The sequence below is a fragment of the Acomys russatus genome, chromosome X, assembly GCF_903995435.1.
Source record: "Acomys russatus chromosome X, mAcoRus1.1, whole genome shotgun sequence".
NCBI lineage: Eukaryota > Metazoa > Chordata > Mammalia > Rodentia > Muridae > Acomys > Acomys russatus.
The window spans coordinates 102,775,316-102,787,365 of record NC_067169.1 but is presented as its reverse complement, the minus strand read 5'-3'; the positions used below and the strand labels follow the sequence as shown (position 1 = coordinate 102,787,365).

Here is a 12,050-nt window from a genome sequence, read left to right as displayed (position 1 = left end):
GCCCTTCCACAGTTGTTTTCTCTTGATGTATTTGATCCAGCAGAACTCTTTGTGGTCTCTGGGCATTTTTTTCATTACGAGTACTTTGTGAAGACTTTGGTGCAAAAGGTTGATTATACAAGGAAAAAGGAAAAGGAAATTGTTTGCTTCTTCACACTATGCCTTGCTAGTATTTTCTAGCCACACTTAGGGATAGTGGATGAAGTTTGTACTGTTTTTTAAATTCTTTTTTTGTTGTTGTTGTTGTTTGTTTTTTGGTTTTTTGCGACATCGTTTCTCTGTGTAGCTTTGGCTGTCCTGGACTCACTTTGTAGACCATACTGGCCTTGAACTCACATCGGTCTGATCTGCCTGCCTCTGCCTCCGGAGTGCTGGGATTAAAGGCATGCGCCACCTTACCCAGCCTGGCCTGGCCTGTTTTTTAAATTCTTGATTATTGTGCTGAATAGTTCTTTGTGTGGGAAGTTGTCTTTTGCTTTGCAATGTTGGCAGCATCACTGACTTCTCCACTAGAGACCAGGAGCATCTTATCCTGACAGCCAAAATGTCTCTAGATACTGCCACATACCCACCTTGAACTGGGGAGAAAAACTGCTACCAGTTGACAACCACTGTTGCTAGAATGAATGTTACAACAGAGAAAGATATTCACATTAATAACTTAGAAGCTATAATTGAGCCACTTTGTATAAGATGTTATGTGCAAATGTCTGTTGCAGAAGAGGTAAGGGAAATATTTTCTTGGATTATTATTGCAGATTGGAGATTTTAGGGCCTTGGAGAAGGTCTCACGGGAAGTCAAGTCCATTGCAGTTATTGGTGGAGGCTTTCTTGGGAGTGAACTGGCCTGCGCACTTGGCAGAAAGTGTGAGTACTGACAGTCATCCTTGGTTTTCTTTCTCTAGTCATATTTTACACATCTTGTTGAACTGTCACAAATTCTAGAAATATATTTGCCAGGAAGAGTTCAAGGAGCTTGATCAGTGTTTATAGAATTAGTCCAGGCATGTTGGCACATACTTACAATTGCAGCACTCAGGAGACAGAAGCAGGAAGATTTTGAGTTAGATTTTAGACTGGCTTACATAGTGAGTTTAAGGCTAGCCTGGGGCTATAAAGCAAAACCCTCCCCCACCTCACTCCTCCCCCTAAAGAAGTTTATTGAATGAAAAGCTAAGAACTAAGATCAGGACAAGGATTTCCATCTAGGTAGGTTCTATCATTGTGATAAACACCATGACCAAAAGCAGTTTGGGGAGGAAAGTGCTTATTTGGCTTGTACTTCCACATCATTGTTCATCACTAAAGGAAGTCCGGGAGGAACTCCATCAGGGCAGGAACCTGGAGGCAAGAGCTAATACAGAAGCCATGGAGGGGTACCACTTACTGGCTTGCTCCTCATGGCTTGTTCAGCCTGTTTTCTTTCTTTTTTCTTTTTTTGAGACAGGGTTTCTTTGTGTAACAGTCCTGGCTGTCCTGGACTCACTTTTGTAGACCAGGCTGCCCTCGAACTCACAGCGATCCGCCTGCTTCTGCCTCCCAAGTGCTGAGATTAAAGGCGTGCGCCACCACCGCCCAGCTCAGCCTGTTATAGATCCCAGACCACCAGCCCAAGGACCGTGCATTCCCACAGTGTGCTGGGCCCACTCACATCAATCATTAATAATAATAATTTTTTAAAAGCCCTACACACTTGTCTACATATAGTTTGATGAAGGAATTTTCGCAATTGAGGTTCCTTTTTCCAGATAACTCCAGCTTTTGTCAAGTTGACAAAACACAAAAACTGTAAGGTCAGTCCCCCAGTGACCAGAAAGTTGTCACCTAAATAACAGCGGAGCTTTCTTTCCTTTCCTGTACCTTCTCCTCTAAGACTCTTTAAAAATCAGATATTTAAAAAACTCGTTTAGGAAGGTGAAAAGGGCCATGCAAAGTAGAGAACTGTGGATTTGTGAATTGTTGCAGTTGTAAAAAACCAAACGCTTCCTTCAGGAATATCATGGTTTCCAGCTAAACAGGTCTGTGGGTTCTGCTTTGAGTGTTTCATAACCACTGTGTTTCTGTCTTAAATTATATTTGTTTGGTGGGGGTGAGATGGGATGTGATTATGTGAATGCACATGCCTTGGTGCACATGCTAAATTCAGGGTATCTTTTGAGGAAGGTGCTTCCTATTCAGAGCTTGAAAAGCCCTTATATAAACCTCAGGTGACCACATGGGTGGATGTGCACTAAATTCACAGCTGGTAGCTTAATCCAGGGAAGGAAGCTCTGACACCTGCTGTCTTTGCCTTGAATAAACTCAGCCATCAACACCCTCTTGCTTGAGTGCCCCACAGGCAAGAGCTATGGTCTGCTTGGCAGCTTTGCTCTGCCTTTAGTCAGGATTGACTAGCTCTCCTTTACCTCTCCCCCTGTCTTCCTGGGATTGGCTTTGGCCTTCTATAACTAGTTACCCTCTTCTTCACAGCTCAGGCCTCGGGCGTGGAAGTGATTCAGCTGTTCCCTGAGAAAGGAAACATGGGGAAGATCCTTCCTGAATACCTCAGCAACTGGACCATGGAAAAAGTCAAGCGAGGTAGAGAGACCGTGTCCATAAACTCCTTTCTCTTTTTAAAAAATATTTTATTTAATTTTAATCTATGGGCATTGGTGTGAGGGTGTCAGATCTTGGAGTTACAGACAGTTGTGAGCCTCCATGTGGGTGCTGGGAATTGAACCCAGGTCCTTCGGAAGAGCAGGCAGTGCTCTTAACCACTGAGCCATCTCTCCAACCCCAACTCCTTTCTTTTGAGAGTAACTAAGGCAAAGTTAGTTTTGGGGGGAACTCCTTTGATGTAATTCCTGGCACCTGGCAGAGGAAATGTTTCACTATTGCTCAGTCAGACAAGGTCACAAGCATTTCAAATCTGAGGTACCACATTCCCAGACATGCTGGAAACAGACTGTGTGTAGGTTCTTGTAGTTCCTCAAGGCTGCCTGCATGTGAAGATGACTGATTTTACTACGCAGGAGGCCTCCAGCCACCTTCCTTACTCTTCACAGAGGTCCCAGCCTTGTGAGCTCAGTTCTCGGTCTCATTTGTCTTTACAGAGGGTGTGAAAGTGATGCCCAATGCAATTGTGCAATCAGTTGGAGTCAGGGGTGGCAGGTTACTCATTACACTGAAAGATGGAAGGAAGGTAAGGTTATGCTGAAAGATGAAAGGAAGGTAAGGAAGAACAGATAGAATGCCAGAAGGCCTTCTAGTCTGTCCTTTCCATTTCCCTTTTCTCATTCTTTACTTGACATCACTGCTTTGTGTTCTTAGCAGCTACCATTAACAGCTCCCAATTTTGAGAGTTAACAGAATGATGAAAACCAGAGTGGATACCTGTGAACTGTTTTCCCTTAGCCCCTTCCTGACTGTGTTAGTCTTTAGTCCTGCTAGGGTAATAGATTTCTGACCAGGTGATGTGGATTACATATGGAGCTTGTAGGGGTGAGGGGGTGTTCTTACAAAAGCAGAACTTAAAATCTATTTACTAGAGGTAAGTTAACCCATGATTTTTTAAAAGATTTATTTATTGTGTATACAGTGCTCTGCCTGCATGTACATACACCTGCAGGCCAGAAGAGGGCACCAGATCTCATTACAGATAGTTGTGAGCCACCATGTGGTTGCTGGAAATTGAACTCAGGACCTCTGGAAGAGCAGTCAGTGCCATCTCTCCAGCCCCCATGACTATTTTTTAAAGCTCTAATACTGTTTTCTTTATTTTTCATTTTCTTTGTTTTGAACAGTATTGGGAATTGAACCCATGTCCTTGTGCCCAGCATACTACACAAGCATTCTACCACTGAACTATACCCCAGCCCCTTGATAGAAAAAGCCTGAGTTATTGGGCTCCTGAGGACATTAACTTTTTGAAAATCTAATTTCTTTTCTTTGTTTCTTTATTTCTTTTATTTCACCCTTTGGTTTTTGGCTTTTTGAGACAGGGTTTCTCTGAGTAGCCCTGGCTATCTCACTAGGTACATCAGGCTGGCCTCGAATTCACAGTGATCTACCTGCCTCTGCTGCCCAGAGTGCTCGGAATACAAGTTTGTGCTCCGAGCCTAGCTGAAAGTCAATTCTTTTTTTGTTTTGTTTTGTTTTATCGTTTTTTGAGACAAGGTTTCTCTGTGTAGCCTTGGCTCTCCTGGACTCACTTTGTCGATCAGGCTGGCCTTGAACTCACATCAATCCACCTGCCTCTGCCTCTCAAGTGCTGGGAGAAAGTCTAATTCCTTTTTTGTTGTTGTTGTTGTTAATTTATTCAGATTATAGCTAAATTGTTGTCCCATCACTTGTATCCTCCTGTTCCTCCCTCCCTCCTGCTTTCACCCTATTCCCCTTCCCTAGGTCTATAATCAAGGGATACCTCCTCCCCCACTATATGGTCATAGGCTATCAAGTCTCATCTTGGTAGCCTGCTTATTCTTTCTTTGAGTGCCACCAGACCTCCCCACCATGGGGAAGTGGTCAAATATGGGGCACCAGAGTTCATGTCAGAGGAAAGTCTAATTCTTAATGATGTGATATAAAGTTGTGATGTGAATGAGCATCAGTGAAAACTGGTAATCAACTGAATTACTTTTTTCTTTCAGGTGGAAACTGATCACATAGTGGCAGCTGTGGGCCTAGAGCCTAATGTTGAGTTGGCCAAGACTGGCGGACTGGAAATAGATTCAGATTTTGGTGGCTTCCGGGTAAATGCAGAGCTACAAGCACGTTCTAACATCTGGGTGGTAAGTATGCTACAGCATAACCTTTTGTGAGTCATTGCTCTCAGCCTGTAGGTGTGCTAAAGCTCTGTAGGCATGGTGGTTCACTCCCATAAACTCAGCACTTTGGAGGCATAGGCAAGAGAATCACCACAAGTTCAAGGCCATCCTGGGTTTCAGAATAAGCCAGCAAACCCAGTTCATTAATAGCTTAACCAAACAGAATCAACGTGTTTGCTGGCCAGGGAGAGCCACTAGAAACTTGTGAGGTGCTTGTATTAGAAGAGCACATATGGTCCCATCTGCAAGCTATGGCAGAGTGAGAAGAGCAGGGTGTGTGGCTGTAGCTCAAAGTCCAGAGAATGTAGGCTGAAGCAGTTTTCCAGCGTGTCCCCTGGAAAGGAAAGTCATCCTGTTTTCATTTTCAGCTATTTTTAATACCTATTATGATAAAAGCAAGACTTTTGTATCTTGGAACTATGAGGTAACTTCCCTATTGCTAGAAAATTGCAATGTATTGTTTGGTTATGGATTCTGTAACTAAGACCATAGGTGCTGTGAAGGGATATTTTCCTCTAAGTCTGGAGTTTCTTGTTCTTTTTTTTTTTTTTTTTTTTGCCTATTGTACTATGTATTCAATGTAGAATACACAGACAAGAAGGAAAAAAGGGGGTCAGTTACCTGTAGCAACCAGAAATGTTTTAGTTTATTTCCTTCCTTTGTTTTTTTGAACATAAGGGTTTTTCCTCCTTCGTTTTATGTGGTTGTGGTAAGCCTACTATATATAAACACTTGTATTCTGCTATTTTTCGTTTAACATTATAAAAGTAAGCGTTTTCCTTGTTGGCTAGAGACTCTGTAAACAGTTTAATGATTACATAATATCCCATTAAATAGACTTCATAGTTTACTTTGCCGTTGTTCACTTATTGGATTTTTAGGTTGCTTTGGAGGAGTCTGAATAGCTATAAAAAAATGAACAAGAGTTGGAGAGCTCAAACACCACATCCTGCATGAAGCTGGCCCTGTTCACCCCTAGCTGAGGGTTCTTTGAAACACTTAGCTTGTTGAATCTATACCTCTTCTAGGGTACAGTACTTGTTTACATTCCCTTGAAGTTAAGAACAATGCTGTATCGTTCCTGTACTGGGTTCTACACTCCCCATAGAAAAGGCTCATGCTGCTTTTAGCTTACCAAACCATATATAAGAACCCAGCTTTTGTACATAATAAATACTCCTTTCACCACTTACTGACTGACTACTGAGTGTTAAAAAAAACACAACCACTTATCTTAGAAACAACTTCTAGATAATAGGCAGTCATATCTGAAAACCGTTTTCCACATAGAGAAGCGAGTATAGTGGTGAAGGTTTATGATCCCAGGACTAGGGAGGCTGAGACAGGACAATCATTAGTTTGAGGCCAGCCTGGGCTATATATAGAGACCCATTCTCCAAAGTAATGAAAAGAATATTCCTCAACACTCCATTATTAAGTAGCCTATCTGCTAGAATAAAATGGGCAGAAAGAGGCATATATGAAGCAAAGAAGATTTAGGATAGTTTGTAGAATATAGAACAGTTTCTTTAAAAACCATATTTCACGTGTTTAGGAATGATTCTAGCTTATAGATGGAAAATATTAACATTGCAGGGTCCTTTGGGGCCCAAAGTTTATCTTCTTCCTTTAACTTGGTTTTTAAAAATACATTGGTTCAGGCCAGGCGGTGGTGGCGCACGCCTTTAATCCCAGCTCTCAGGGAGGCAGAGGCAGGCAGATCGCTGTGAGTTCAAGGCCAGCCTGGTCTACAAAGCGAGTCCAGTACAGCCAAGGGTACTCAGAAAGACCCTGTCTCGAAAAAAAAAAACCCAAACAAATAAACAAACAAACAAAAGAATACATTGTTTCCATAATATATTTATTTCCAAAGGCAGGAGATGCTGCATGCTTCTATGATATAAAGTTGGGTCGAAGGCGAGTAGAACATCATGATCATGCTGTTGTGAGTGGAAGACTGGCTGGAGAAAATATGACTGGAGCTGCTAAGCCATACTGGCATCAGTCAATGTTCTGGTAATAGTTCTGTACTTTGGCAACACAGCTGGTTGGAACTTTGTATTAATGAGCTCAAAAGAGAGTTTTTGATTTGGTTTCCTTGTCCATTTACCTTTTTTGTTTTGTTTTGGTTGGTTGGTTTTGTTTTTTGAGACAAGGTCTCTCTGTGTAGCCTTGACTGTCCTGGACTCACTCTGAAGACCAGGCTGGCCTTGAAGTCACAGAGATCCACCTGCGTCTGCCTCCCTGAGTGCTGGGATTAAAGACGTGGGCCAATGTGCCCAGCCTATTTACCTTTCTACAGAAAGGAGAAAGTTCTACCTCATGTTCATACTGTCTGCCCCTAAGGGCCATTGAATAAAAGTACCCTATTTGACATGCATAAAATGGGTGGAAATTGCACCAGTGTCTGAGAAAGTAAGAGTTTGACCTATAGTAATTGGTATAGAAGTGTAGCCTTAAGAATAGGCAGCAGTGTATTTTAATTATTCTTTACTAGGATCCCTAATTTATTATAACCCCAAGCCGGGCATAGTGGTGTATGCCTGTAATCCCAGCAGAGGCAGGCAAATCTCTGTGAGTTACAGGTCAGCCTGGTCTACAAAGTGAGTCTAGGACAGCCACGGCTACACAGAGAAAAACCCTGTCCTGGGGAGGTGGGGGTGGCGGTGGGGCAGAGGAGATTATAATCTCAAGCCATAATCATGATGTGCCTGTCCCTTGGATAGCCTTGTGAAGTGCCTGGCAGATTGAGAAAGATATATGTAAGGGAGTTGAAGTGGGGTGGCTCACCAAGTGCAAAAATTGTTGCCAAGCTTGATGACCTTGCTTTAATTCCTGAGATCTACATGGTAAAGAGAACGTACTTCCACAAGTTGTCGTCTGACCTCCACATATACCATAGCACATGCATGTATCCATGCATGCACACACAAGAAAGCAAGCAAAGGAAGGAAGGGGGAAGAAAGAAGAGAAGAAAGAAAGAAAGAAAGAAAGAAAGAAAGAAAGAAAGAAAGAAAGAAAGAAAGAAAGAAAGAGAAAAAGAAGTCACTCCAGGTGAAGGCTAAGAAATGGTATTTTAAGTTAATAAAACCATAATCATTAAATTTTAAATTTCATCAAATAGGACACATTTTAAAGCTATAAGAAGGCAGTTTTAATGTGAGTTAAAGAAAAGCAGATAGTATCAAAAGTAGGGAACCTGAACCAGATGTGGTGGTGTATGCCTATAATCCCAGCACTCTGGAGGCAGAGGCAGGCAGATCTCTATGAATTCAAGGCTAGATCTACAGAGCTAGTTACAGGGAGACAGGGCTACACAGTGAGACCCTGTGTCAAAAACAAACAAATAGAAAAAAAAGGTGGAGACCTATCCAACCCCATATAAGGTGTGGGATTAAAAAATTAGGAAGTTTAAATCATTATATGGGTATGATGTGTGTAGTAATTTCTTGAGGGGAAAATGCTGTTTGAGATAATCCTGCCCTCAGATGTCCTGGTGACAATAAATCTGTTTGGCATTCCTCTTATTATAAAGCGGGAGTTATTTGAGCATGAAAGTAGAGTGTTATGAAGAGAATGTGCTACCATGCCATTCCTTATGGTCCTTTGACAGATGTCTTCTTCTCTTTCCTTTCATAGGAGTGATTTGGGTCCTGATGTTGGCTATGAAGCTATTGGTCTTGTGGATAGTAGTTTGCCCACAGTCGGTGTTTTTGCAAAAGCAACTGCACAAGACAACCCAAAATCTGCCACAGAGCAGTCAGGTAAGGAAACCCAACCACTCCTCTAGGAAGAATGTTGAGAAGCAGTGGATCTGATTCCCCTGAACAAGTTGACTCTGTGTGGGCAAGAGGGAGCTGGCATCCAAAGCCTCTATATTGTGCTTTAAGGGTAACCAAACCCAAACTTCCCATTCTTTGGTGCTTTGAGATCCTGGTCAAAGTCCAGACTCAGGTATCGTAGGTATCCATCCTAGACAGTGGGCAGCATCCTGATTAGTAACTCTAGTTTGTTTCTTGGGGCTGAGAAAATCTAACTGATGAAGCAAAATTGAACTTTTTATTTTCTTTATATTGCCTGTTTCATAATAATATTTAGAACCAGGTATGAGAACCTCAGCTTAGGGCTTGCTGCCTTCCCTGGACCCTGGGAAGTAATGAATTGGGCTAAGGAGTTCTTAAGCTGACTCTAGTTCCAGTTGTCAAATCTGGGTCTGCTTCAGATAGGAAGTACCACTCTCAGAATGGGTTTTCCTCCCACAGGCATCCCTTTCATTAGCTCCTTGGCCTTATTCCATGACCTTGGCTTAAGTTATTTAACCATCTTTTTTTTTGTTGGATATGTTTCATGGACAAGTCACGTTTTAAAAAGGAGAATACAGTACATTATCTGTAAATTCAAGGTCAGTCTAATCTACATGAGACCCTGTCTCAGAGAAGAAAAAACCCTGAATTCTATCTAACTGGAAACATTTCATTATCTAGATAGCTGTATGTAGCTAGTGTCTACTGTTCTGAATTGTGGTTCCTAGTTTGCTTTCTATTTCTGTAATAAAGAACATGACCGGATGCTACTTGGGAGGGAACAGTTTATTCAGCTTCAATGTCCTGATCACAGTTCATCACTTAGGGAAGCCAACACAGGAACTCAAGCAGATACCATGGAGGAATGATGTTTATGGGCTTGCTCTCCATGGCCTAATTGGCCACTTATACAAGGAAGAACCACCAGTCAAGGATGGTACCCCTAACACTTGTGGTGGGCTGGTCCCACCCGTGTCAAACATTAATCAGGAAAATGCCCCACAGACTTGTCTGCAGGCCAATCTGATAGAGGCAGATCTTCTCAGATTACTCTCGCTTCTATTAAATTGACAAAAAAACCAAAACAGCAACAACAACAACAAAACAACCCGAAAAAACTAACCAGTACAATCATGAATGCTTCTTAGAGAGGTTCAAAACCGTTTATAATTTGGAAAGATCCAAATGACCTGGAAATGTCTATAGCATAAAATGTAAATGAAGTAGTAAAGTAGCAAAGTGTAAGGTCGTATTCAACAGTGCCCAGGATATAGGAAGCAAGAAAGAACTTCTCTTGGCTCTGTTACTCAAAAGTGTCTGGAGAATATGCTGAAGAATTTAAAACAAAAAACAAAAAAAACAAAACCCATCTAAAAATAGCTTGAAGCCAGTTTTGGGGTTGTTTTTGTTGTTGTTGTTATTGGTTTGGTTTGTTTTTTTGTTTGTTTGTTTGTTTTGGGTTTTTTTTTTTTTTTTTTTTTTTTTTTTTTTTTTTTTTTTTCAAGACAGGGTTTCTCTGTGTTAGTCTTGGCTATCCTGGAACTCACTATGTAGACCAGGCTAGCCTCGAACTCACAGAGATCCACCTGCCTCTGCCTCCCAAGTGCTGTGATTAAAGGCATGTGCCACCACCGCTGGGCTTTGAAGCCAGTTTCAAAAGAAACTTTTGAGCTGGCCTGGTGGCACACACTTTTAATCCCAGCACCCAGGAGGCAGAAGCAGGTGGATCTCTGTGCGTTCAATGCCAGCCTGGTCTACAGAACAAGTCCAGGACAGCCAAGGATACATAGGGAAACCCTGTCTTTTAAAAAATGAAAAGAAAAAAAAGAAACTTTCCAGGTGGGGGAAATAGGTCAGTTGGTAAAGAAACTTGCCTTGCAAACATGAGGAGGGAAATTAAGTCCCCAGAAATGACATTTGAAATTACACATGCTTGTAATTCCAGCACTGGGGATGCAGAATTTCCTGGCCAGTGAGCCTAGCCTATTTGGTGAGTTCCATTGAAAAAGGTACTGACTTTGAAAAAAGCAGTCCCGAGGAATGATCCCTGAGGTTGCCACGAGCGCATACACATGGTGTACCTAAACACATACAAAGATATTTGCTTTCTAGAGTTTTCCAAGCTCAAAATGACTGAACTTTGGTTTTGTATTTGTTTGTGGGATTGGCCACAGGAACCGGTATCCGCTCGGAAAGTGAGACTGAGTCCGAAGCCTCTGAAATCACCATTCCTCCCAGCACCCCTGCAGTGCCACAGGTCCCTGTTGAAGGGGAGGATTATGGCAAAGGTGTCATTTTCTACCTCAGGGACAAAGTTGTGGTGGGGATTGTGCTGTGGAACGTCTTTAACCGAATGCCAATTGCAAGGAAGGTAGGTGCTTCCCGTGGAGGAAGATGGGAACTGGAGGTTGGAAACCATTCCTGTGCCTTGATCAGGTGCCCTGGGATGCATTGTCCGCCAAGGTCAGATTGTACTTAAGCAAAACAAAGGCATAGCCTTGGCTTAGAACCATTTCTTTTTTACTTGAGACTTGGCTGAATGGCCTGAGACTTGTCCAGCTGCTCATTTGGGGTTAGTAGAAAGTTGTTCCCACAATCCCCTGCCAGTGCGTAACTGGAGACTAGCCCAGGCAGCCCCATTGTGTGAGTTAGGGCTGGGCGCACATGGAATGAGTTAAAAACCTATTGTTACTCTCTCCCTCAGATCATTAAGGACGGTGAGCAGCATGAAGATCTCAATGAAGTAGCCAAACTTTTCAACATTCATGAAGATTGAAGCCCTATCATGGAATACACAAGCACTTTTTCATCCCTGGCGAGGGGTGCGGGGGTTGAGTGGATTAAAAAAGAAGTCTTTTTTTTTTTTAATTCAGCATACTTTCTCTTTATGTAGGAGCAAGAATCGAACAAGCCTTTGTGAATATTTTCATCTGTATAGATGCATATCAAAAATTAAAATCTGATTCTTTTATATTTAGTTGTTTTATTTTAAAAGAAGTCGGTAGATGAAGGGGAAAATGTGTACATTCCAGCAAGCTGACTGCAGCTACTACCAGATGTATGATTTTTCTCAGCCATGCATGTGACAATTTATGCTAAACTCCTGTCAGCTCTCTATAATCCTGCCCCCCCATACCTCTCAGCCCACAGCACTAATCTTATTTTATGTGTATGGATGTTTTGCCTCTACATATATCTGCGTACCACTTGTGTGCCTGGTGCCCATGGAGGCCACAAATGGCCAGTAGATCCCCTGGGACTAGAGTTATATCCTGTTGTAAGCCACCATATGGTATTGGGAACACTGGTTTACAAGAACAACCATGCTCTTAACCACTCAGCCACCTCTACAGCCCCATAAAGAAAGGATTTTTTGAGGTAGGGTCTCACTGTAGCTCTTTCAGCCCAGAGTTTTCTGTGTGGACCATGTTGGCTCCATGAT

General features: G+C 42.3%; 1 protein-coding gene across 2 annotated transcripts in view; it reads left to right on the top strand.

Annotated features, from left to right (window-relative positions):
* Aifm1 (apoptosis inducing factor mitochondria associated 1) overlaps positions 1 to 11,584 on the top strand; it is a 39,718-nt gene extending 28,134 nt beyond the window's left edge. The window contains exons 9-16 of one of the 2 annotated variants that reach the window (XM_051141036.1): positions 759 to 867; positions 2,470 to 2,577; positions 3,093 to 3,181; positions 4,629 to 4,769; positions 6,679 to 6,821; positions 8,445 to 8,569; positions 10,783 to 10,979; positions 11,313 to 11,584. In XM_051141036.1, the coding sequence (XP_050996993.1) occupies positions 759 to 867; positions 2,470 to 2,577; positions 3,093 to 3,181; positions 4,629 to 4,769; positions 6,679 to 6,821; positions 8,445 to 8,569; positions 10,783 to 10,979; positions 11,313 to 11,384 (984 nt within the window). In that variant the 3' untranslated portion in view covers positions 11,385 to 11,584. The remainder of the gene's footprint in view (positions 1 to 758; positions 868 to 2,469; positions 2,578 to 3,092; positions 3,182 to 4,628; positions 4,770 to 6,678; positions 6,822 to 8,444; positions 8,570 to 10,782; positions 10,980 to 11,312) is intronic. The other variant, XM_051141035.1, reaches the window with a different exon arrangement.
* Positions 11,585 to 12,050: the final 466 nt, after the last annotated feature.